Below are 26,103 nucleotides of genomic sequence, written 5' to 3'. Positions count from 1 at the left end.
AAAACATAATGCATACAGATGACAAGATAGTTCATGTAAGATTGCCACAATTGAACAGGTTGTTTACCGGGTGCAACGCAGGGTCCTGGTGTAACATTTACGTCATCAATGGCAATGTCTGATGTGTCACCTCCTCCTAAGACTCCTTCAAACTCCAGCTGCAGGATTGGCCAATTGTGAAATAGAGTTGCACTAAATTTATTGCTTTCTAGATTTTCAAAGCCATAAATTGTATAAAAGATTATAACAAAAAGAGCAAGAGAAATATTCAATTCAAAGAAACAGATTGGTACATCTTTCGCTTATTAAGTGAACATTCTATAGCTCATATAAATCTTTATACAAATCACTAACATTCAAACAGTTGGTTCTGCATTTATTTACTCACTGAAAATGTGTTAGTAGGGTTTAGAGAAACTTGAGCCACATTCCATTTGTTTCCTTGGTTTGAGCTTCTACTCCAAACAGGTAGACCTCGATTGCTGCCAATACGAACATAAACATTCAGCCGACCCATTTGAGAGCCATACATGTGGTACCAAAAAGTCAGGCAGGCTGGGCCAGGAGGTGCCTGTGGTGAAATCAGGCCTGCTTTCTGTCCTGGCTTTTGTGGAGATGATGCTTCAGTGTACATATAATAGCCTGAAAGAGGAGTTTCATGTATCATTTTTTTTCTGTCATACATATATTCTTAATGAGCAGAAAATAAAGCTGCCTTTTTTTATTAAAATGATAAACAGTGTAAGATCAAAATGCTCTTAAGTCTTTTTTCAATCACCTAGGGAAGTGAGCTGTTCTGTATGCTATGTTATAAAACTGTTGTTCTGATTCAGACCCAACTTATTTGCCTATACAGTGAAATGGTGTCGCAAAAATTATCTTCAGAAATATGTTATTCCTGTCATCTGAAGAAGAAATGACAATCTAGGTGAAATTGGAAGGCAATACAGATTGTCACTTATAGATTATGCTTTTAGGTGTTGGTTTTGTCTGTTTACACCTTTTTTTTGAGGGGGATGATGGTGATGTTAATCCTTAGTTTATATAAATTGGTCAGAAAGATGACGGGGTCTTTTTGGGGGGATGGGGTGGGGGAATGATGTTTTACACTGAGCCAGCAACTAAAGCTATGCAAGGCAGCCAGCCCTGTAAACAGATGCCACATGCAGAGAAAGAACAGTGTGCCTGAGATGACAGTGGAACCCAGGACAGCCAGTCTTCATAGTATTGGTGACAGGCGCTAACAATTATGCCACCCAGTCACCTACTCATTAACAAAGTTTTACAATACAGTTACAAAACTATTGTTACCAGATAAAGTTCCTTTAGTGTGATCTGTTGTGGGACCAGTGTTGGAGCTGTTTGTGGAACCATGTTTCTGGGTCCATTTGAAGTCCTCAGTGTCATCAGTATAGCCACACTTGTTGGCTGACTCAAAGTTGCAGGACAAAGCTGAAAGTTGGCCTGGTTGGGCTGCTGTTGACATGAAAGTACAATACATGGCATTCAGCATGTGCACAGATGAACCAAAAAGCATGTATTATACAGATGTTAGCAGCTGAAAAAAACATAAAACACGGTAAAAGTAAGCCATAAAATTTACTATGCCATAACTGTAGGCGCACATGACAGAGATTGGCAAAGTAACAAAAATGATCAATTAGAGGTGTCAAGTACCCTCCCACTAAACAGAAGGGAATAAAACTAACCAGACTGATCATAGGAAATCGGGACATTGAGCTGTGTGCAATTAATAAAATGCTTTTTTCAAGTGATAGGAATATTTTACTTTTCTTGCATTGGTTAAAATTAGGCATGGGACGTAAAATCACATGATTTAGAATTTGAGTAATGTCAGACTTTTTTTTTCTGCTGCACTTCATCAAATCTCCTTGACCCAACAACTGGTTTGCTGCGCCAGTTATGGAATGAAAGGAATGAATGGTGTCAGACTGTCTTTATAGCTCTGCCTAATGGTATAATATTTTTGTAAAGGTCCGTGATGATTTCAATATAGTAAATTAGTACCAAAAGAAAGAGCATGAAACGAGCACAAGCCAAATAAAATATTATTATAAAGTAAACTCTCTTTCTTTGAAACTTACCAGTGACATGACCAAAGGTAATATATAGTTATCTTTGCCCTTTGAACATGAAATTTTCTCTTGGTTAAGATTGTGTTCATCATTTTACAAGTGTCAAGGAAGGTAGCACTATGGGGGCTTACAAACAAGGGAGAAAATTTCACAGGATGAAATTGTATAGGAAGCTATATACTTCCTATGGTCATGTAATTTGGTAAAGTCAATAAAGAAATGGCAAACCTGGGCAGTTTCCATCTGTCATGTTGAAGTCATCCACAGCAATATCTCCTTGATCTCTGTTTCCCTTCAAACCTTCCACAATGATCTGTAGAACAAACCTGGTAATTTGTATTGTATAAAGTTTACAAATACTGCACAGTTGTTAACATGGAATTCTGAAAAACACTTTATTACATATATTTTTGTACATGTACCAACCTGCAGAGTTCCAGAAGGTACAATAAGCTGGACTGAGTGCCAGTTGGGTCCCTGAGTACCACTTAATGTCCAGACAGGTGAACCTGCACCAGTAGAATTCTTGAAATATATGTTGAGTTTATTAACATTTGCCCCATACATACTATACCAGAAGGAAAAGCAGGACGTATGGCCAGGCTGAATTTTTAATGAAGGACTGTTCAACCGAGCAATGGCATTGTTGGTAGCATTCGATGTTTCAATGTACATATAATATCCCTCTGGAAAACAAGCAAAAGCAAATTTTTTAAAATCAAAGTTTGTCAAATGTATAATATTTTGCAGTCTACTGCATTAAAAACGATTAAAAAATATCAAATGAGAAAGTTATTGACAAATGCTCATTAAATTGAACAGCATAACAGCTCTGAATCTGACACATAAGCAAGGTTAAGGTAATGAATGCAATATTTAACCATAAAAATACTGCTTCAAATGAAAAATATTGCTACCCATCAGCTTGTCAACATACTTCCATTTGTGTGATCAGCAGTAGGTCCTGTCCCTTGTGTTGCAGTTCCCCCACTGTTGCGCAACCAGTCAAAATTGTCGGTCTTATCTTGACTCCAGCCACACAGGTCATAGGTGAAATCACAAGCAATGCTAGTGCCACCTAATGATAAATTAAGTTGGAGATTAAGAAAGGGCAAGTAAAATTGAGGAGAAAGCTGTTCGTTATCCGAAATGTTCGTTATCCGAAACAATGTTTCCATAAGAAATAAAGGAAATAGATTTAATTGTTCCCAGCCCCTGTTGACTCGCTAATATTTGAAAGTTACAGGCTATATAGGTATTTGTTTTAATGAGAACAGTTATAGGCAATATAAATGGAGTTAAACAAACATAAAAACATTAACGAAAGCATTTAAACATCAGAAAACTTGCCGTTTTGACGGCGTGGGTGGAAGCAGGTTGAATTACTGCTTGGATTCCCCCTCCATGAGCACACTTGACATTTTAAAATCGGGGTTGACTTCCCTTTTCTGTAGCTTTGAGGTTAAAGGAAAAAACTTGTCCAGTGTCTGTTGCTTCTGACTTTTTTGTAAAACACTTCGGTAATACGACATGCATCGTATTAAACTAAAGTACAAAAATCACTAAATAAGAAGGATGCGCACAGGTATCGTAACTGTGTCGCGAATGATGACATGCTGGTCGGTCACGTGTGGTTCACGTGGCTGTTCGTTATCCGAAATTTTGTTCGCTATCCGAGACAAACTTTTAACGAAATTTTTGTTCGTTAACCGAAATATTCGCTATCCGAGGCGTTCGCTAACCGAGGTTCCACTGTATAAATATAAACTCCTTGATACATTATCATATTACTTTGTATGCACTCACACCATTCTCTGCATCAAATATAGATATCTCATGGAGCAAAAATTTACTGCATGTAGGTTTGATAAAATTCTTTTATTTGTCCCACAGACAAAATTCCTTTTGTTGTGAGACTATCTTGTTACTGATAAAGACTACTGCAACACTTCTTAGATTACTGTACATTCTTATGGTATCAAAAGAACATGATGCCATGGATTGATCGACTGACTGACAAACCTAGTGAATGCCCAACTAGATGAAGAACTCACTAATAGAGTCTTCATAGCTTATTCTATGAGCAAACGTTTAAAGGATTTGAACAAACACATATAAAACCAATAAAGTAATGAAAATAGTCATAGTTGAACTACTAAATGGAGAGGTCAGACAGAAATAAAGTTTTTAGAAATCCTGGTTTGAAGACAGCTCAGCCTATTTCTCACATAAAAACTATTCCATTTTTTTTTTTGTCATTTCATTGAAGTAGCTAGTAGCATGGGTAGGCAACATAGCCTAGTTATCAGTGAATTTTACTGAGGAGCAGGTCACTGGCTAAGGATCTGCTCAGATCTCTGGCTGGAAAACTCTTCATGCTTACCCAGCCACTGGACTGCCAGAATGAGTACCTGATTTTATTTATCCAGGAAAGTTGAGACAACAGGAGAGGTTAGGATTCACTTTCCATATGCCATGCCTTAAACACAGTGGATCATGTTCACTGCCCTTTTTCCTCTAAAATAAAAAGGACGTGTATCTGTAGGTCTGAGGCAGCTAATATCCACAACCTATTCTGGATTCGAAGAGTAATTTTTGCATCCCTAACATGACCTGACCACTTATTACAAAATTTAAAAAAATGTTTCACTTGTTACACTTAGAATGTTCCTGCAGGACTCATCATAATGCCAGAAGACATCAATTATGTCAGTTCACCAACAGGACTGTTTTCAATAAAGTTAACATTCATACCTGTGGGATGAACTGTTGTTCTAAGGGTGGATGCTGCTGTTGTGCCTAAGGATGTGACCTGCACTTGTCTGAAAGTCACAGACTGAGTCTGAGTGACCAACGCTGAACCAGGCATGACTGTAAAAGTAAGTAAAACATATGGAAGTACATGCATTATCTAAACCCACAACCTTTCCCTTGTGGTACCAATACTTCAGACGAGATTTCACAAGGGAATTCTAATACACCAAGGCCAAGTAAAAAAATTACATGACACTGTGATAAAAGTACACCTCTGCCATAGTTGGACTTACAGCATCTTTATTTTTGCTTCGTTAAGCCTGAAACTAAATCAAACGGATGAATAAAGGTTTCATGAGATACATATGATAATACTGTCATTCTGTGTGTTGTTTTTTCCAAGTTTTGTGTGTTTGAATGCATGAATCAGGTAACTGCCAAAGAAAACAAAAATGGCTGGTCAAGGGTGGGTCACTTTTGACATATATTCTATTCACACTATAAAGTTTCGAACATTCAGAGTGCACTAAAACTTTTCACCTAACAAATTTCTACAATTTCCACACAAAAAGTACTTGTCAACACATTCCTGCAAAAAATTAGCGTGATCTGAACTCAGACTGATGGACACTTCAGTTGAGGAGACAATGAAAGTTGTATATAAAAAAATGATTGTCCAAACACTAATTTTATTAAATATCCGCCAAAAATCTCTGAAACACGAATAGATTTACAGCAATATATAAATTTTGCTTAAAACTGAATCTAATCGTGATGGCTGTTTGATTTCACTGAAACTCTGTTCTGAGTTAACTTTTTAACATGCATAAGAAACAGCTGAGTAGTTATCTTTTAAACTACATTTATGGACGCTTCATGTCCCATACTTTCAACAAATACAGCCAAAAAAAAAAAAAAAAAAAAAAAAAGGAAATTACTTTTACGATATAGGAATCATTTTAAGAACCAAACTTTTGTCACAGTGCCATGTATTATTGCTTTTTTGTAGGACATTAAATGTGTCTTGTAAGCTAATCATTATTAAACATGCTTAAGTATTTTATTTACAATTATTTTTGTAAATGCTTAAATTTCATGTGTACCCAAGTATCTGTATAATATGCATTGTGACATTGCCAAGACCTTTAAAACAAAAACAAAAATCCCTGCACAAAAGTAATAAGCAATCATACTTGTACAAGTTGAAGCTTTGTCAAAGGAGATGTCATCAACTGCAATTCTTCCATTCCAGGATGCTCCACGAATGGCTTCAAAAACAATCTGCGCAGCAATATTCAAATGAACAAAGACGTAGTGATACAAGTACACATATGTGTATTATACCCATAAGAGTGTGCATATAGATCAAATCTAAAGAAAGGTCACTCACACTGAAGGAGTCTCTCTGAGCTGGTATGGGAACTTTCGCTTCATGCCAGCCTTGCTGCTGCTGCCCAGTCAATGCCCACAAAGCAATTTGCCTGCTGTCTATATTCTGCCGTATCCACACTTTTAATGTTCCAACACTGGGCCCATACATGTTGTAAAAGAAGTGCAAGCAGGTTGCTGATCCACTAGCCAGCATAGTGCTCACAATACGGGCCTTGTTACCATTCACTTGAGGGGTTGATCCATTTGCATATATGTACTTTCCTGTTTTCAGTATAAATAATAAAGCAATGTGGTACTACTCGATCACTTCTTAAACTGGTATACATTTTAAATGATCTTGCATTTAGATTAGTGTTATTATAAAATTAACTATCATTGTAGCCAAAATTTACCATAAAAAAGGGGAATAACAGGTGATATAAATATAATTTTATCTAATTTGTTTTTTAAATATACAAAACTAAATCAATTTTGAGGTATAGTACCTGCATTACCATTAAATGTTTTGAAATAACCTTTTGAAAAAAGAAAAATCTGGTATTACTCTTCCAATTATAGCATGCATTATGTTTGTGTCAATTCAGGCAGCAAATAAGAAGGTTTTTGAAACTTCACAAAACTGGTGCAAATAGTGAAATATATAAACTTGTTATATTGTAAACATCAAACAGAATAGACTCTACCACCATCAATGTGTTTAAGGTGTTTTTAGTTACAGAAAGGTGAATATCAGGCTACAAATCCATATCCAGACACATACATACACACACATATTTTACTAACAGGCAAAAAAATGTATGCACACACTATATATACATATGCAAATGCACACATAGTGAGAGAAATTCATACAAGACATTTATAACATTTCCTTATATAAATAAGGAAAACCCTAAAATATATTATACTTTTGTGCCTACAGCAGTTTAGATGGACTGTTCAGCAACTTTAAGTAGAGCTAACCTGTAGCATTGTTCATGGTGTGATCATTGAAAGGACTCTTTGAGCCTATAAGCCAGTCAAACTGTCCTGTGGGATCTCGTGACCAGGATGAACAAAGGCCAGAGTCAAATTTACAGTTTGCTGCAACAACAATCACCAATGAATAACTTAGAAAACCGTCAAATCAAAAATAATGCATGCATGTTTACATATGTGAATTAATGCACACTTTCGAACACAAACACATTCATCCAGACACAAGGATATGTACAAACATATAAAATCTTATGATTACCAATGAAAGTTGATGATGGGCAGCCAGATACAGAAACAGAAAAGTCATCAATTGCAACATCTCCCAGGTCACCATTCCCACGTATAGCCTCAAAAACCACTTGCCACTGAGCAGACTGTGGTGGTGCAATGGCAGAAGCTTTTTGCCAAGATGCCCCTTGATCCCCTGAAACATACTTTGCACTCTTTTCAAGAGCACACACCTTTTGGCATAGCACAGGTTACATGCTTAACAACTGACATAATTGCATCTAATTTTCTAGGCAAACCTTACAAGCAGATCTGATGCTGTCAGAAATCCCTAACATATAATGTATTAACTGTAGTAATTAGCCATATCAGTAGAACCATAAAAATACCAATCTAGGATAAATGGCAAGGCCTTTAAATGTTAAAAAAAAAAAAAAAAAAATTAAATCTTGGCAGCGCAACATAGAAAATCAAGAAGTTACAAAAGGCGCTAGAGAAAACAGACCTGACAAGGACCAAATTTTGTTTTGGATTCCATTCCCTTGAAGCTGGTAAACATTCAAGGTTCCAATGTTTGTTCCACTCATGTGATACCAGAATGTTATACACATTTGTTGTGTGTTCTTGGCAATAATGAACGATTTCAATAAAGCGTTGTCACCTGGCCTCCTGGGGGCAGAGGCTTCAGCATACATATAATGACCTGTCCAAAAAAAAAAAATTACATTTTTTTTAAATAAGTGAAAAAAGGAAAGGGATATTAAATAAAATGTCAGGACAGGAAAAATGCTGGATTTGTGCTAAACATTGATGACTGAATACATTATTCTGTAACACATCACTGCCAATTGCATTAGTCAGTGGCATCCATTTCTCAATTTTAAAAAAAATAGATAATGGACCACATTTCTCAAAGAAAGAAGACCGATTAACTGCTGTTCTGCTGAGTGACTATTCTTTCAGTTATTTTGGAAGATTTTAGCTTTAAATAAAGCCTATAAAAGATTTTATTCAAGCATAATAATATATTTGCTACCACTTTACCTGAGCTTGTTCCATAAGTGTGGTCATTGTTCGGTCCAGTGTGTGCAGTAGATGTGACCCCTGCGAGGCGTGTCCAGTCAAATTTGTCTCCCTGGACCTGGGTGAAACCACAAAGATTTGCAGGTTCAAAGTTGCAGCTGACAGCGTTTGAGGTGTTGGACGGAGACGTGGAAGCTGCAAGCAAAAGCATTCAATAAGTACATTGAAATAAAGTGACATAAAGAATAAAAAACATGAATATTTTGATGATTTTTATGACTTGTTCATCACTTCTGTAGTGACTTAGCAAGGGAAGGGCAGCCATTCCAGGTGTTGGAAGTAAAGAGGCACTGTGGATGTCAAAAGAAACCCTTTCGCATTTTTCATTTTTCGCTAAAATAGGCTTAATTTGAGTGATCTCGTAGCCAATGATATGCATGGTGGTCAGTTGGTGCTGAGAGCAGAATGGACTGAAAGGTGGAAAAAAATGGAGAATTTTTTCCATGCCCTAATACTTGCTGCTGGCATGCACTTGCTTGGGTGATATGCAGACATGACTTCCAGGCTGTACATTATCATGTATAGAACTCCTGTCATTGGTCACTCATTCTTTCCCACCTCCCTGTTTCTTGTAAGGTCAGCCTGTTGCCAAGATTTCTCCCATACCTGCACCTTACAAACATCCCTGTCATTTTGATATTGTGACTGCATACACCTCAAAAGCCAGTGTGCCACAGCTGCATCTTTATAGTTTTGAAGGCACAGTGGTTAGAGAGAAGCGATGTTCATTTTATCACCCTCCTGCTGGTTTATGCAGTTGGGCATCCAATTGAACTGATTGTTATGTGCGCGATATCCCTTCTTCTGCACTGTGAACTATGCTGTAACTAGCAACAACGTGCTGGCAAAGTCACAAAAACAGCTAGACACTAATCTGTGGGATAGCAAGACTTTGCACCACAATGGATCCGCCATTTCCTCCTTTCCAGCACTCATTTATATGTGTGGGTAAGGTCTACACAGTTCTCATTCTTTTAGAAAGAAAAAACTTCAGAAAATGCTTCTGTCTTTGAGATCCCTGATTATTTTGTATTACTGTGTTTGCATAAGTGGCCAGATAATGTTAGTACTGGATACTATTGGCCTTATTAGTCCTTTTAACTTTGGTGTAGGAGAGGAAGAGCATTAGTAATTGTTTTCTCTGCTTTAGGTGCCCAAAACCCTTGCTATGCCACTGTATTTTGAGAGACAGGAACTGTGTATAAATGTAGCAATTCAATAATTGTTTTTCCACTTACTTGAGCTACAGGTACCAGATTTTAAGGTGATGTCATCAAGTGCAATGTCGCCTTGAAAACTTATACCACGCACACCCTCAAAGACAACCTGAAATTAAAAAAAAAAGACATCTCCAGTGCTAGGACACATCTCAAATTACACAAAACTAGTTAAGAAATCTTATTTACTACTTTACCAATACACATGTACACTTATCCTGCTACAAAGTTACTTACATTGAAAGGAGTGGAAATGGAGGGAAGGTTCACATTTGCACTGAACCAGGCATTCCCCTGATTGCGAGCTCGTGTCCACACTGGAGTTGATGGGATGGTGTTACCAGCCATGGTGTAAACATTAAGATGGTCAATACTCTGTCCATACATGTGGTACCAGAAGGTCAGACAATAATTCCCTGATGGTACTGTGGGTGATACCAGGCGAGCTTTGTCTCCATTGTGGAGATCTCCAGATGTCTCAATGTACACATAGTATCCACCTAACATATATAAAGCATTTACCTCACTACAGCATGAAAAAAAAATGTTTCAGTCTCAGCTGCTCATTTTAACTTTAAAAAATAAATATAGTCAGTGTCAGCCATGTTTGTAGTTATTGAGACATGTAACTTTGAAAACCACAAGCAGTTATAGTGCAGATTGGTTACATTTTTATGGTAAGTCAGATAAGGGGTGTAAATGTTCGGTCAGCATTGCTTTATCTTTATTCATCTTGTTTAGCTTCCTGTACTTTTCTTTCCTTTTTGTCATCCTTTCAAAGCAGGGAGAAAGAGAAACTGCGATACAGAAACCCATTAAAATGATAAAAGATATTACATGATAATAGTGATGATAAATGATAATATAAATGATAGCCAAATGTAAACATTAAAAAAATTCAGAAAAAGGTATGTAATTTTCATGTGATTTGAATGCCACTATCTCAAACACATAAATCTTACTGTGATTAGCTTGTGTGTGGTCACCAGTAGGGCCAGTACCATTGGTACTGGTAGATCCTTTGAGCCGAGTCCAATCAAACTGATCGCGATTATCCTGGTTCCAACCACAAAAATTAGTCTCAAATGTGCAATTGAATGGCCCAGTGTTCCGCACAGGTGCAGAAGTTGTTCCCCTTGTTAAAGGAGGCCCCATGCTTGATTGCGCTGCTTGAGGTGGAGTCACTGAAGAAAAGATAAACTGTATATTTTTTGCTGAGTAAATGCAGTAAGTTAACTTCAAACATTTAAATAATGTATTTACTTAGTCATTAATTAAAATAGAAAGAGAAAAAGAATAGTGAACATTTTGTGACACTTTCATGTGGCTAATGAAGTTAAATTATTTTGTAATATTATTCTGTTTTTTAAATTACAGTAAATATCAAATTAAAAATCATACCTCCACAAGAGCCTTCAGTAAATGAGATGTCATCAATTGCTATGTCTCCTGTATAGCTTGTGCCACGCCGACCTTCAAAGATGACAGTATAGTCTGTATTCATTTTGGGAATTGGCGCTTGTGCATTCTGCCAATTTTGTCCTTGATTGCCAGATAACTTCCAGACAGTCTGGTTACCCCCATCTGTAATGTAGTCAAGGTACATGTGGTTTACTGAAACTTCTCTAAAATGCAAGAACCTAAACAAAAATCATGCAGAAGTAAAATGTTGTTAATGTATGGTCCCAGAATGGAAGATATGTTGAGAAAATATCTCATTTCTGAAAAAATACTTCAATAAGCATTTTAACAACCTTGTTTATACAGTATTTCACACATATTGAAAGAAGCCCAAACACATATCAGCATACAAATGCATGTCTGTATACTGTGTGCTTGTTCATAGCTGTGCATGTTTAAGACAAGTAATTCTGTACCAGGAATGCGAATGATGACTCTCAATGTGTCAACTGTCTGTCCATACATGCTGTACCAAAAATGGATGCAATGACCACTAGAAGAAACAGGTGGAAAGGTCTGACTGACTAGCCAAGCTTTGTTTCCTGTCACACGGGGTGCTGATGTTTCGATGTACAAATATTTTCCTGAAAAAAAAAGGAAAAAAAAAAAGGGATAATTTAGCACAGAATTTCAACTGATTAATTAGCCAGAAAACAAAATTCTGGTGTTATTAATATTTGTCTTTTTTATGTTTCATCTAGAGCTGCCATTTAGTGCCACATAAAATAAAAAAATCTAGTGAAAGATTTATAGGTTATACTGAAAGAGTTGCTAAAGCAGTTTTCTAAACACACATTTAAGTATTAAGCATAAATTTAATGAAGAAAATAATACCTCTAGGAGTACCCAGGGTGTGGTCAGCTTTAGGTCCAGTGCTATTAGTAAAAGTGCCACCTTGGTTCATTGTCCAGTCAAAGTCATCCCCTTGCTGGATATTGGTCCAGGTGCACAAATTTTGTTCAAAGTTGCAGTTCCCTGTTTTAAGACATACAAAACATATTTGTGTTTATCAACAACATTCTCAAGTGCATCATTCCTTCAACACAAGTGGACACCCTAATCTTAACAAGTCAGAGAATATTCATAATTCATAAATGTTATTTCAAAAGTAACATTTCTAATTCATCAGCTTCATTTGAATACAACAAACTGACCTGGAGCCTGGCATTGTCCCTGCAGAATGCTGACATCATCAATGGCAATGTCTCCTCGAGGTCTAGATCCCATAATTCCTTCAAACACAACCTGTGCAAAAAGTTCAGCTCCGTAACATAAAACCTTGATAGTAACACTGCAGATATAATCTAGTCTGGTCAAAATAATTCTTAAAAGATGTGATGGAACAAGGATGAAATATATGAGTACTAAATATCTGTTAAAAATAAAAGAAATGCTGAGGGTAGTTACAAAGAATAATGAGGAAGAAAGAATAAATAATCTAAGGATGGAGGAACAAATGTTGCAAATCCAAGATATTGGTGTGATACCTTGTATCCAGATATTGTGACAGGCTGTGGGATGGTCACCTGTCCAACAATCCAGCGATTTCCTTGATCACCACTGCGAGTGAAGATGGGGCGGGATAGGGCATTGGCACTTGATGGCTGTTAAAGATTTTAGATTTCATAATGTTAGCATTTTCTCAAGTCACCTAGTATAAACACTTCACAAAATAGCTAGAATAAAATGATTGTTTATAAGCTTTCAAATAACAAAAAACTTGAACTTGCCGCCATATTTGCCACAACATATTTTTTTTTTGCCCACCTGTGCATAAACATTCAAGATTCCAATGCCATCACCATACATGTGGTAAAAAAACTGAAGACACATGCCACTATGGTCTTTGTAGACTGGTGATACCAAGCGTGCTGTTAGACCAAGCTTCTGGTTGGAAGCATCAGTGTACATGTAGTGACCTGAAAAGTAATCATTTCATGAAAAGCTTCTACTTTATTCCAGACAACACACACATTTGAAAACCTTGACAATTATTATTTCTCTGCTTTAACAGGTAGTGCCACAGCTAAGTGCTTCTTCTACATTTACACTCTTGGAAGATTTGTGATCTCCTAGATTACTAGACAGCCAGCAAAGTCAATGTCTCTGTCCCAGAAGAAAGTCTATGTACCTTTTAGAAAAGCAAAACCTAAACAATAAAAAGGTAAAGGATGTCCTGTAATGTTTCAGTCTCTGGGGAATAGATTCGACCACTGAGTACAGAACTTTCTATTCAGTGTCATGACACATTTGTTGCTTGCTGTATGCATACACAAAGGAAACATTTTTTCTATACAAATTAGCCATTTGATATATGTAGGTCAGCAGTCATTGTTATCAAATGTAAAGTAGATGCTGTTAGATGTGGCGCAAGGATACCTATGTATGAGTGAGAAAAACAGTAGTTCTTGCCTAATTTATGCAATAGCAGAGAAATCACCATGGCACTGCCATGTGGCTTGTGACCACAAATTTTGTTAATAAAGTGTAAAGCATTAAAATGGTGGTGTTAAAATATTTAGAAAACTGAATTATAATGACTTGGATCTACTCATTTTCTCTCTCTCACACAGACATACACAAACAAACAAGCAAAGATCAACATGCATCAACCAAAGACAAGAAAAGAGAGTATATCAAAATTCCCTTATTTTATGGGCGAACTATCACGAAGATGATGGTTTGGTCTGAGGACGAATTAGCAAATGGTCAAAAAGACTGGCCCCCATGGCATATGTGTATTGAACCAGCTAGTGGGCACACTTCCAACTCAGATGCCAACTTTACTGTCCACTTCCCCAGCCTGTAAAGCCCTCACATGAAGAATACTATCAAAAATCTACAATTTTGTCCTTACAAGATAAAACAAATACCAGGAATGATAACTTCTCTGTTTCTGGTAGTCAGCTGGAAAGGTCCTAATTTATCTCTTATCCACATATCCCCACACACCTATATTAATCCACATCCACCAGCATGTAGATATGGAAGAGGGCTTATATAAAATGTATCCACATTACAAACATCTTCAAATATATGCATATACACACATACATGCCAGTGCTTCAAACGCAAAAAAAAAAAAGGAAAACAATACCATTTGAAGTGCCGTAAGTATGATCATTTGATGGCCCAGTGCCAATGGTAGCTGTAGCCTTAGTTGTTCGTGTCCAGTTGAAGTTGTCTGTGGTATCCTGCATATAGCCACATATATTGTTCGCCTCAAAGTCACAAGCATGTACAGAAGTACCCGGACTGACTGTGCCTGATGCAGGTGTTGTGGACACATTGGCACCTGCACAAGTGTACTCTTATGAGAAAAAGCTTTTAAAATGCTAAATTTGTAAATCACTCATTCCTTCCAAAGTACCATCAGATAATAAGGAACACAAACCACTGTTGAAATTAATCTTGTCAAGTGTCATTAAAATGATCTGTTCAGCTGAAATGTCTATTTCAAATTACAGCATGAGCTGTAATAAAACCTATCAACATTTAAACTAAACATTTTTCTTGTCATTTGTTTTATCATGAAAGGTTACTTCTTTGACTTTACCAGATCACATCACCATAGAAAATAAAAGGTTACACTAGCTCTTTAACCATTTAAAAGTTGTCACCCTGACAGTAAACTAGCATGTGTCTGGCATGCAGACCACTCCATATGATTAAATATGATTTTTAGTCAGATTTTAAAATGAGGTTATGTGAAAAAATATATGAAATAATTATTTTTTCATGCTTTAAGAATTCCTTGCAACTTCTTTGACAACTTTACTGTGCTAGAGTTTCAGAAGGAAAACTACATGCACTTTCTGCACTTGCTGGATCATCTGACATGCAAATTATTAACACATGGAGGATGCCTTACCTGTGCATGGATTGTCTACCAACAGAATGTCATCAATGGCCATATCACCTCTCACACCATTGCCACCCACAGCCTCCAGCACAACCTAAACAGGCATATTATGATCCTCTTTGGTTTTGTCTTAAAACTAATTGTTATCTGTGGCATTTCCAGAAATAACTTTCATAGCAAGCAATATTTTTCATAAGATTTTCAGTCTTCATATAAATAAGAGAACAAAATACCATAGATAACAAGTGCTTTACTATGATAATTGCTGACCCTAAATGTGCAAAATATTTCAGAAAGGTAAAACTTCCTAGACTAAAAATTGTGCAGAAGCCCTATGTGTGAGAGTTGGAGAGAATACTAAACAGACCAACTGTAATATACACATAATGCAAGATGGAACACCACTGACATGTCTCAAGGAAAATCAAAGAAAGCCACACAAGACAGACATGCATGTGTGCTGTTTAGTGCTTATAGAACATAAGCCCACAGTGAAAAGGACTGATTGCCAATGGTGGTGATAATAACACTTGTAGAAATAGTGAAGGAAGAGCCAGAAAAGACAACACAGCTTTTTATTCAGAAAAAAAAAACTTGAAGAACTTGAACTTTAGAAAGAAGTGCTCACAGCATATGGCACTAAGCCCTGAGTGACAGTCACACCGGCTTTGATCCACTGGTTGCCCTGAGAACCCTTGCGAGTCCACACGAGAGAACCAAGCCCCGAGCCAGTCTTAATGTAGAAGTTAAGTGTTCCAGTGCTGTCTCCATACATGTGATACCAAAAACTCAAACACTGTGTTCCCATACGTGGCTGGATTGTTTTACTGACAATGCGTGCTGTTGCATTGGGGGGTTGTTTGGACACATTTGTGTAGATGTAGAAGCCATCTGCAAAAATGAAAAGGACACACATCACTTCGGTTTTTCTTTTTTTTTTAATCATAGGTAAATGCCAAAGATGGCACTTTCAACTGTTTTAAGTGCATGTGAAGTTATGAGCATAAGATTGATAAATTCTCTACACTTATTCAGGTCAGGTCATTGCCCGGTCAGTGGGGACCGTCTGGCAAAAGCAGAATTTCCACCCGGTCCTGTTTGAGCAGATGAGAGCAGGTCTGGCATATTCTTTGATGTTGGTGACCCACATCCCTTCGAGGAGGAACAACTTGCAAAATGCAATAGTAAATGGTCATTGAGTTAGGAAAAAGACATACGCCCTGAAGTGTGGTCTTGCTGAGGTCCTGTGTTATTAGTGGATGTTGAACCCTGATGACGTGTCCAGTCAAAGTTGTCATTCTTCATCTGTACCCAGCTGCACATGCTTGTGTCAAAATCACATGACACTGTGTCTTGCCCTATGTCAAAAATATTGAAATAGCCACAAAAATTTGAAAAATTAAATATAACATGAACAATCAAAAACAATCTTGACCCATAAATATTTTTTAATGAAATTTGTGTAAAAAAATTATATTAGTATTCATATCCTTCTGTTTATAGGAGTCCAAGCTACTGAATTTAAAATGGCACAATTGTAAAAAGAATTGACTATTTCATTATGATATAGACTTGGCCATATCTATACTATAAGTACAATTAATGGAATGTAGCCAACATACGTGGAGAAGGTGATGCAGTTGGTTTTGTTGAATGTACAGTTGTTGCCTTCAAAGTTGTCAAAGTTACATCCGGAGGTCTGGCATTTGCTGGTGAATCTGAAATGTTCATTAATAAGTGCATAAGCACAAGCATGTGTACACACAGTTTACAACCAGCTCCACTTTTGTTTCTTACTTTTCCCTTCTTTAGCATTGTTTCCTTTCACAAAATCTGCATCAAAAGAAACTGTTCCTATTCTGTATGTGATGTTCAAATTAAAATTCATTCCCTCAATTATGATTAAATTTTGTTAAATTTTAAAAATGACAAACAATCAAACTTTACTAATCAAACAATAATGCTGATGCATGAACACTGACAGGCACAAGCTGCATTTATAATTTGAACATCATCAATAGCCATGTCCCCAGTGACATTTGTTCCAACAGTTCCTTCAAAGTAAATCTGCACAAACAAAACCAAAAAAAAAAAACAATAAAACCAGTGACAGCCCATAAAATGGAAAACAATTTTGAAACAGAAGGAAAAAGAAAAACACTTTCACTTAACAAAACAACTATGGAATTCCTTTAAATGTTTCAGTTGGTAAATCTTGTCAACAATAATTAAAAAAACAGCTTCAAGACTTTTGCAAAATAGCTTATAAAGGAAGTTTTGTAACATTGTCCATGTTAAGCTTTCTAACTGAACCATAGTAAATGAAATCTTTATTGCAGTTATCTGCCAAATTATTTTTTTTCAGAATTGATTCCTGTAGCAATATGCTTCTTTGGTACAAGTTATCTCTAAAAGTAAACAAAGAAAAACAATCTGCATGCCAGTAACAATGCTTTGGTCTCTAAATGATGACTCACCTGTTACACAGATTTCTCTTACCTTATATACACTGTTTGTAATCGGGATGCGAAAACGTCCATATTTCCACACATTTCCACCCTGATCACCGGATAAAGTCCAGAGTTTGTTCATGGCTCCACTGTTCAGCTTGACTCCAACACTTAGTGTGCCCATCGTGGATCCATACATATTGTACCAGAAGGAAACACATCGGATACTACTAGATGGAGGTAGAATCTGACTGAGAAGAAGTGCTCTGTCACCTCGCTTCTGAGGAGGACTTGCCTCAATGTACACATAACCTCCTATTAACCAAAATAATTATCATAAAAATTATTATTTATTTGTTTTTCTTTACAAGGATGACTTTACCAAAGAACAAATTTCTGACACAGACTATAGAGCTGCTCAATAAATATTAAAGAAAATTAAAATGAAGACATTGGATAAATAATGCTAAAGAGCAGAAAAATTAATGACCTTACCAAAAGAAAAAAAGCTCTATTTTTGAGGAATTTCAAGCCCTCCATGAGAATAAGCATTTAACAGAAGAAGAAAACAATCAACAAAAACAATAATACTATATGCTGAAACATTATAAAAGAAATATCAGTTAATGTTGTATATGCATAAGTACAAAATATTTTTTTTCATAAACAACAATGACAAATCTTGCAATTGACTATTTGAGTACTTTTACTCTCCTGTCACACTATGTCAAACTTACACAAGCATGATGCCTATGCACATAGAAATGCATATAATTTTATCGATCTGTTCTGCATACATATGGAGCATTTGTAATGAACTTGTGCAGAAAATTACCAGGTGAAGCTTACCTGTGGCATCTCCATGAGTGTGATCTTTGGATGGGCCAGTGCCTTGAGTGGATGTATTTCCAGAGTTGCGTATCCAGTCAAAATCATCATTATACCGGTCATTGATCCATCCACACATTGTCTGATCAAAGTTGCAGTTGCCTGCTCAAGGACAATTATTCAAAGTCATCCTTAACAGAAAATCAAAAGTATAAAATAAAACAAGAACTAATGACAGTACCAAACGAGAAACTTTAATTGTGCGCATACATATGTATGATGAACATTTATCTACCAAACCAAGAAAAATGCAGAGTTGGGTCACTATTTAAAATTGGACAAAATAGTGATTTTATCTCGCTGTCTGTAGTAAACAGTGTAGATTTTTTCATCTATGTCTATGGCTCCTATGTGTTTGCATACTGTCCTACACATACCTGGAGAAGCACATGCTCCATTTCGCAAAAGAACATCATCAATGGCAATGTCACCCAAAAGACCATTTCCCCGTTGAGCTTCAAACACTACCTGCACAAATGATCAAAACGAGAATAACCTAAACTCTTTGTTTGAAAGTCCTATCCAAAAATCCACATGATTTTTATCTTTTTATTTTTGTTATAGTACGTTTTTATCGGTTTAATTTTAAGCATTCAAAAATTTTATTCGAAGATAAAGCAGAAATTACTATATTTTATTATTCCTTAAGCTCTAAATCATTGTTTATTATACATATATTGTCAACAAGTATTTTAAAGAAGAAAAAAAAAAACAACGTTGTTATAGTACGTATGTCGACATGCACTCAACTGTCGCAGGCGAACGGACAATGCAACGAAAGTTACTATAGCTCTCCTCATCCTCATAATTAGTATTCTTTATAGCAGGTAATTAATGTGTATATGTTTGACTAATACATTAATGTAATTTGATAAACGAAGGTGCCGTCTTAAAAATTTGTGAGCTTTGGTATCAGCACCTCGATCGTGTGACAGACGACACTAACCATGCCATCATTTCCCAACTTCGAGCGGAAAGCGCGCGGAACCGATATAATAATTGTTGTTTCTCTTCAGTGAGACTCATGTCTAATTTTACAAACTAGACCTTAAATCAATTTAATCAGTTTTTTAGAAACAACACAAAGTTTGAACTTTTCAGACTAAAACTAAAACTTATTTGAAATAAGAAAAACTGCTTATAAGCTAGACTTTCGTTCACGCAATAATTATAATAATAGTTTAATTTATAATTCGTTAATGTGTAAAGGCATCTAAAGGCATATATAACGAGTGACGTTTGAAAAAAAAATTAAATTTTCATCCTTAAAACAGTTTTAAGTGTTACAAACATGTGCAAAGTCACCGGTCGATTCGACAAACTGCATGCAAATCGAAGCTACAAATAATAATTTAAACTACTTTGTCTATAACGCATGCGCATGCGCGCTCGATCGACCGATCGCGCGCACGAACACAACGATGAAAGAGCAAGATCGAAGTCCACAAGTCAACCGACGGCGATAAAGATTACATAAAAATTCATTTATTTTGTTGCCGAATTATTGCATATATGATGCTGTGGTCGAATCGATTACTGCATGTCTGCATGTGTCTGTGGTCGAATTGGCAAATGGTCAAATCGACCGGAGACCTTTTGCCACACCCAGGAAAATACAGCAGCCCAGACAATGAGTACAACTCATCTTTACACCGACTAGACCTTGTTAACATGTCCTAAACCAGAATATTTTTACGGACCCCAACAAGAACGTTACTTATAGGTGCGTTGATTATTTAATATAAGTTCTATATCCGTTTTCATCCGTAACTGTGGATAACCCTAGTTAAAAGGTTGGAATTGAACTCTGACGTTTCACGCCTATGTAAATTATATGACTATATAAGTTTATTTTATTTCAATATATCTGTTCATAAAATGTCTTCATCGTAGAAATGAGGAAATCGATTTGTGGACAAAGACTTTGTTGTCTATCAGGTTGGAGTTTGTTTGGCAGCTAATCACACGAGTCAGGTTAGAATTAGAACATAATTTTGGGGTCACGTGGGATGAAAATTAATGACGCCTCCTATTATATGAGCTACGCTAAAGGAATCTGACAAAAAAGGAACCAGCTAGGTAACAAGAACCCAACAACTACACATGCGAGTTTATATTGTCAAGATCATGAACGAATAACTCGTGGCCAAGATCTGAACATTTTCTAAATTTGGTTTCTGAATCTTACTGAATATTGTCCTCCTGATGGAATGGTGATCTGTGCGACTTGCCATCCTGGACCTTGGTTTCCACTTAAAGTCCATCTAGGTGCCCCATAATTTCCTCCCACTGGCGTTGGCGGCAAAGTACACGCTCAGATTACCAACGTTACTACCGTACATGTTGTACCAGAACTGCAGACACCTGACTGTCGACCCCGGGTATGTGGGAGAAATGAGGCGCGTCTTGGTACCGGCAGCATGGTTGAAAGCCGCCATGTACATATAGTAGCCTACAATGAAAACATCAATGTTGAAAATAATAATGCAGATGATTAAAATATTAAAAGTTTTTTTTTACTGAATTATGACAATGTATAGCTTAGCCCGTCTACATTTATTCATGACTATCACTCATCCGTCAGGCAAAACTTACCGTAGTTCGTGCCCATCGTGTGATCACTGTTGGGTCCAGTGATGGCAGAAGCACTGGGGCCTGACTTACGGAGCCAGTCAAAATTGTCTCTCCGGTCCTGTGTATAGCCACACAAGTCTGAGGTCTCGAAGTCACAGCTGAGAGAGACAGGGGCTGGCGTGGGCCCAGTGGTTCCTGGCTGCCGAGTGGGTCTGAGTGTGGCTGCAAGATTAGTCAACGCAGATGAATAAGACGTATTGCAATGATGAGCGCGGTGACGATAAAGATTTGATAGGAAGCAGAACCGCAGAAGTGTCGAGAAAAGGAGAATAAAAGAACATTTTGGTCGTTGTGAGAAAGCAGAAAAGTTGTTTCTTGGATGTATAGCGCCATGACAAACACTTACACCTATATATATATATGTACAGTTTGATGTATAGTGGTACCTCGACATACGAGTTTAATTCGTTCCGTAACCTTGCTCGTATGTCAAATTGCTCGTATCTCAAAGCAATGTTCCCCATTGAAATTAATAGAAATGCCATTAATCCGTTCCAGCTCCCAAAACACCACCTCAGTTGTTTTTGTTAAGTGTTTTTGAATAAGAAAATGTATTTACAAGAAGAAACATTTATTTATAAATAACAAATACATATTCTATAAAAAAAAAAACATAATAAAAGAAAAAGTGAAGTGCTTACGGAAGTGCTTAATTTTCGTCACTGGTCTTCGCTTTTTTCGCCACACTTTGCTCATTTTCACCTGCAGATCGTTTAAATTGTCCACGGAGATTTGTTTCTTCCTTTCAGGATATTGCGGAAATGAGGCAAATTTCGTTGAACAACTCCAATGCACGACCAGTTGCAACTTTTTCGGGGTGATTTTTATCCACGAACTCTACAACTTTCTTCCACATTCCCAAGATCCCCCTTATATCTCTTGTAGAGATAAACTCCTCCATCTCTATAATGTTTAATGTTTAGTGATAATGTTTTGTAAATGTACAAAAAGCAAAAAACGCGAACCCAACTTATCAAAAATGCTTCGAACACGAGGGAAACAAGCACACAGACTGAGGTCTAGTCTGAGGTGGGAGAAACTGTTAGACGCTGCACACGACCCCAACATCCGCCCCGCATGTTGGGGTCGTGTGCAGTGGTGTAGTGTGCGATTCCTCGTATGTCAAATCTTGCTCTCATCTCGAAGCAAAATATCGCTCGCTCGGCGGCTCGTATCTCAAAACACTCGTATCTTAGGGCACTCGTATATCGAGGTACCACTGTATTCTATTCGTCGAGAGATTTTTAGAAGACAGAAATCAAGAAGACCATAGCAGAAAACGAGACTAGAGCATCTTACCAAGGGAGGGGCAGGAGCCGGACCTGTAGGATATGTCGTCAACGGCTATGTCACCTTTGACACCCCGTCCTTTCACGGCTTCAATAATAATCTAGAGAAGTAAGACGAGAACGGTCAGAGTTCAAGACCTTGTTTAAAAATGCATGTTTTTCAGTTTTCAAAATACACTGACAGATGACATTTAGTAGTATCTTGTATTTGTATAATTATTAGGATTCTAGATGTTCGCCATCCGAACAGCAGTTTTCCGCTTTCGTTCATCTTCATGTACAAGCGTATGACGAATTTAATGTAAACATATACATATGCGAACAATAAATAGCTAGGTAAGCAGCTAGCCAATACTGTTCTTGTTGACTTTGATATGTAAATTCTGAGAATCCATACCGCTTATCTGCCAGTTCGTTTGAGACTATGGCGCACAAAACCTGACCTCTACTTGGAGATGCCTGTGAGTGTCACGGACCAGTCCGTGTCTCCATGTTTTTAGGTTAGTTTAACCCAGCGGTTCTCAACCTGTGGGGCGCTTACAAGGGGGGCGCGAAGGTGGTCATTTTTTTTAAAGTTTCTTATACCGGTATTAGTGAAATTAGCTTACATTGCTGGCTAAGGGGGGCGCGCGGACATACCTTTGTTCGTCAGGGGGGCGTCACAAGTAAAAGGTTGAGAACCGCTGGTTTAACCCCTTCGCTACTTATGAACTGCAAGGGTAGAAAGCATGTATGGGAGAATGAATGAGAGTGTCAGCGGGAAAAGGGTCAACTGTGACACGGAGTATTTGGTGAGCACGGTTCGGCCGTAGAATTTTTGGCTGGAACGAGGTTGGAAAAGTACTCAGGCCCGATTTGGACAGCCTCAGGCAATCGTGGTATTGTGTGTTGAAAGAACGCGTATGGATGTCGTGTATGTGTGTGTTGCTCTGGTGAGAGCCGGCGTCCGTGACAGTGACAGCGTTCATGATTTTCTTTCTCTCTTGTCCTCTTCTTTTTTTGTTTGTTTTTGTTTTTGAAACCCCATCTCCTCATAGACAGTGAAGATGATCGTGGGTTCTGAGTTCGGATCTGTTTGTAGAGCTGGACAAACTTGCCATGCATCCGCTGCTGGACGGCGTAAAACTCTACCCACGGATGTGTAATAAAGTCCGTGGCTCTACTCAGCTCACCAACCCACCTCCTCGTGAAGGATGGCCGTGATGGTGATGCGCGCCTGCAGCCACACGTTGCCTTGGTCACCGGAGCGTGTCCACAGTCTCGTCTTGTTGTGGTACAGCGTCAGGGTGCTGACGTGCTCCCCGTACATGTGGTACCAGAACGTCAGGCACGTGTAGTTGTTCCTCCCAACAGTCAGCAAGGGGCTGTACAGCTGGGCTTTGGCGCCCTCCGTGCCGTGGGAGCTGTCGAAGTAGATGTAGGAGCCATTTCCTGTAAAGATAAAAGAGCAGTTACGAGAACTGCTTGCAGTTTTGTTTGATTTTTACAGCTCAAGAAGATGTCAGATCTGTTGTCAGTGAAAGTATCCGAACGTCTAATGCAGCTATGATTATGATGTTATGATGACACAGACTGCCATGTTGCCGATGAGGGGCCAGTGGCAACTTCCCTTGGGAATGGGGCTTACGTTGTCTCTCATCCTCCTACACACTCTTCATTGTTTTCCAGTTTCTGGTTTGTAAATCATTGTATTATGACTACAAAAGCCAAGCCGAATAAACAAATAAAGACAAATTAAGTTTGTTCCATGATCATGATTGTCGTCGCATTTTGATTGGGTACCACACCAGTTTTATTTTGTTTAAGATGATTGATATACATCCAGCATGTCTGTGCTAAGCATTAACCCACACTGCATAAATATGCGAGACAGAACAGTCAACAAAATGGAGAAAGTCTTTCAGCGTCGTTATTGCGATTACAGCCTGGCTACAAATGGTGAAAAAAGAAGCAAGCAGAAATTGGGAGGCAAATGCACTTACTGCCCGTTGTGTGGTCAAAACTGGGTCCCGTGTTTGGTGAAGGGGTGCTGCCAGAATGTCGCTGCCAGTCCAGGTTATCGGTTCCTGTGACCTGTCTCCACTGGCAGAAGTCTCGCTCAAAGTTACAGTTCAGTACCTGACCTCTGCTGGCTGTTCATAAAAAAAAAAAAATGACAAACTTGGCCGGCTAGCTTCAAATAAATAAGAAGTGTAAGAATCTTTACAAATTGACAAATTTTACCACGCAGCTTACACACGAGTGTGAACTAACATTTTGAAATGTAACCTTTATCAGATTTCCAGTCACAATTTATTCTCATAATAAATGCTTACAATGAATTATTATGTGCATACTGAAAAAAGTTTAATTATATAGAAGTAAATCTGGCACGGACATAGTCTCACTTTTCTTATTTTTTTTTTTCATAGTGAATATTCTTCTTACCTGAAAGAGCAGCAGCAAAAGCCAGGAAAAAAGCAAACGTTTTACTTCCCTCCATGGGAAGAGAACGATCTGGCGCAACCGTATAGACTAGTGATATCCAGTTATGGTTCAGCGCACTATGATCTACAGTCTTCCAGAAAAAGGAGATGAACTGAAAATGAATAACTCTACACACCCACTAAAATACGAAGTAAAAACAAGTCTGTGTTATCAGACCAGAGAAAAGAAAGCCTAATCTCCAATTGCAGTTCAATGGGGAGATGTTTTCAATGAAATCATTGAGTTCACTTAAAGTTTAAACTCAGCTTATCGAGTCCATGGAGTTCTCAAGATATTTTATGAACAGAAATTTGTTAGCATCTGTTTAGAAGAAGCAGATCACAAACAGTAAAGACAAAACCCTTCAAACACAATCGCTGTTTTCTGAACAGGGCTTCGCTCAGTATATATATAAAACACATCTACAGTTTCTTTTGTAAGTTCTGTAAGTTTGATATGCTTACCTTACTGAAATTAGAGGACAGAATTGTGCAATAGAAATAGAATACTTTAATTATCTGCTAGATTCTCCCAGGTTTGTGAAAACCCTAGGTGGGTTCGCATTTTACATATGCACACACACACACGCGCGCATGAACGGGTGGATAGGCAAATATATATTAAATACACAGCTAAACAGTCAGACATTTCTTAAAGAACATTTTGTCGCAACATTGAAGAAAGTGAATTCATCAAATTAGTCCTTCAATAAAATGTATCAGACAGGCTGAGATAGGTTTACATTGATACGGCTCGTTATCATACTGAAAGCGCAACGACTCCTCATCACTATCTCCCATGAAGTATACCCTGCCACACGGTCCCAGCACGCCGCGGTCCGTTCAAAGTCAAAGAAGACATCACAGATAGTTGGCGAGGTGTATAACAAGTCACAAACTTACCTGACTTTGTGATAAAGACAATCAGGTGCGTATACCTGTCGGCCCTGTCGCCACTACTGTGTAAATTTGTACAGCGGGATGTAACGTTCAGTAAATAGGACTCTGTTCAATCAGTTCGAGCTACTTCAGTTACATGTACTTTCCTATTCAACATACAGGTCGCTACAGAAGGAAACACGGGATTCATCTGCTGAAGTCATTGAACTACCCAAGAAGAAAGGATTAGGAATAAAGAATACTACTGTAACATATATCCAGGAGTTGGTATTATTGAGGACAGAAATAGAAGGACCCCGGGTAGGCGGTCTGTGCAGCTCAAATCCACTCGTGTGTTGGAATATATTGCATCCATTATAGTGACAAAGCCAGTAATTAAGTATACACGTAAAAGGATAATCTAACA

General features: G+C 37.7%; 1 protein-coding gene across 1 annotated transcript in view; it reads right to left on the bottom strand.

Annotated features, from left to right (window-relative positions):
- Nucleotides 1-20,638, bottom strand: part of LOC112558573 (MAM and LDL-receptor class A domain-containing protein 2-like) — a 39,676-nt gene extending 19,038 nt beyond the window's left edge. The window contains exons 1-32 of the mRNA XM_025229113.1: nucleotides 20,598-20,638; nucleotides 18,787-18,877; nucleotides 18,371-18,511; nucleotides 17,571-17,836; nucleotides 17,054-17,138; nucleotides 16,694-16,789; nucleotides 16,289-16,429; nucleotides 15,700-15,962; nucleotides 15,081-15,165; nucleotides 14,307-14,504; nucleotides 12,977-13,128; nucleotides 12,697-12,813; nucleotides 12,364-12,454; nucleotides 12,044-12,184; nucleotides 11,626-11,793; nucleotides 11,150-11,332; nucleotides 10,711-10,932; nucleotides 9,986-10,248; nucleotides 9,770-9,857; nucleotides 8,493-8,666; nucleotides 7,954-8,151; nucleotides 7,480-7,644; nucleotides 7,206-7,325; nucleotides 6,241-6,503; nucleotides 6,044-6,131; nucleotides 4,851-4,967; nucleotides 3,034-3,174; nucleotides 2,523-2,782; nucleotides 2,325-2,409; nucleotides 1,312-1,476; nucleotides 389-642; nucleotides 68-158 (exon numbers count right to left, since the gene is read on the bottom strand). Coding sequence (XP_025084898.1) covers nucleotides 68-158; nucleotides 389-642; nucleotides 1,312-1,476; nucleotides 2,325-2,409; nucleotides 2,523-2,782; nucleotides 3,034-3,174; nucleotides 4,851-4,967; nucleotides 6,044-6,131; nucleotides 6,241-6,503; nucleotides 7,206-7,325; nucleotides 7,480-7,644; nucleotides 7,954-8,151; nucleotides 8,493-8,666; nucleotides 9,770-9,857; nucleotides 9,986-10,248; nucleotides 10,711-10,932; nucleotides 11,150-11,332; nucleotides 11,626-11,793; nucleotides 12,044-12,184; nucleotides 12,364-12,454; nucleotides 12,697-12,813; nucleotides 12,977-13,128; nucleotides 14,307-14,504; nucleotides 15,081-15,165; nucleotides 15,700-15,962; nucleotides 16,289-16,429; nucleotides 16,694-16,789; nucleotides 17,054-17,138; nucleotides 17,571-17,836; nucleotides 18,371-18,488 — 4,798 coding nt within the window. The 5' untranslated portion in view covers nucleotides 18,489-18,511; nucleotides 18,787-18,877; nucleotides 20,598-20,638. The remainder of the gene's footprint in view (nucleotides 1-67; nucleotides 159-388; nucleotides 643-1,311; nucleotides 1,477-2,324; nucleotides 2,410-2,522; nucleotides 2,783-3,033; nucleotides 3,175-4,850; nucleotides 4,968-6,043; nucleotides 6,132-6,240; nucleotides 6,504-7,205; nucleotides 7,326-7,479; nucleotides 7,645-7,953; nucleotides 8,152-8,492; nucleotides 8,667-9,769; nucleotides 9,858-9,985; nucleotides 10,249-10,710; nucleotides 10,933-11,149; nucleotides 11,333-11,625; nucleotides 11,794-12,043; nucleotides 12,185-12,363; nucleotides 12,455-12,696; nucleotides 12,814-12,976; nucleotides 13,129-14,306; nucleotides 14,505-15,080; nucleotides 15,166-15,699; nucleotides 15,963-16,288; nucleotides 16,430-16,693; nucleotides 16,790-17,053; nucleotides 17,139-17,570; nucleotides 17,837-18,370; nucleotides 18,512-18,786; nucleotides 18,878-20,597) is intronic.
- Nucleotides 20,639-26,103: the final 5,465 nt, after the last annotated feature.

Source organism: Pomacea canaliculata, linkage group LG3 (genome assembly GCF_003073045.1).
Source record: "Pomacea canaliculata isolate SZHN2017 linkage group LG3, ASM307304v1, whole genome shotgun sequence".
Classification (NCBI taxonomy): Eukaryota; Metazoa; Mollusca; class Gastropoda; order Architaenioglossa; family Ampullariidae; genus Pomacea; species Pomacea canaliculata.
The sequence above is the reverse complement of the archived record's forward strand: the minus strand, read 5'-3'. Positions and strand labels throughout refer to the sequence as shown.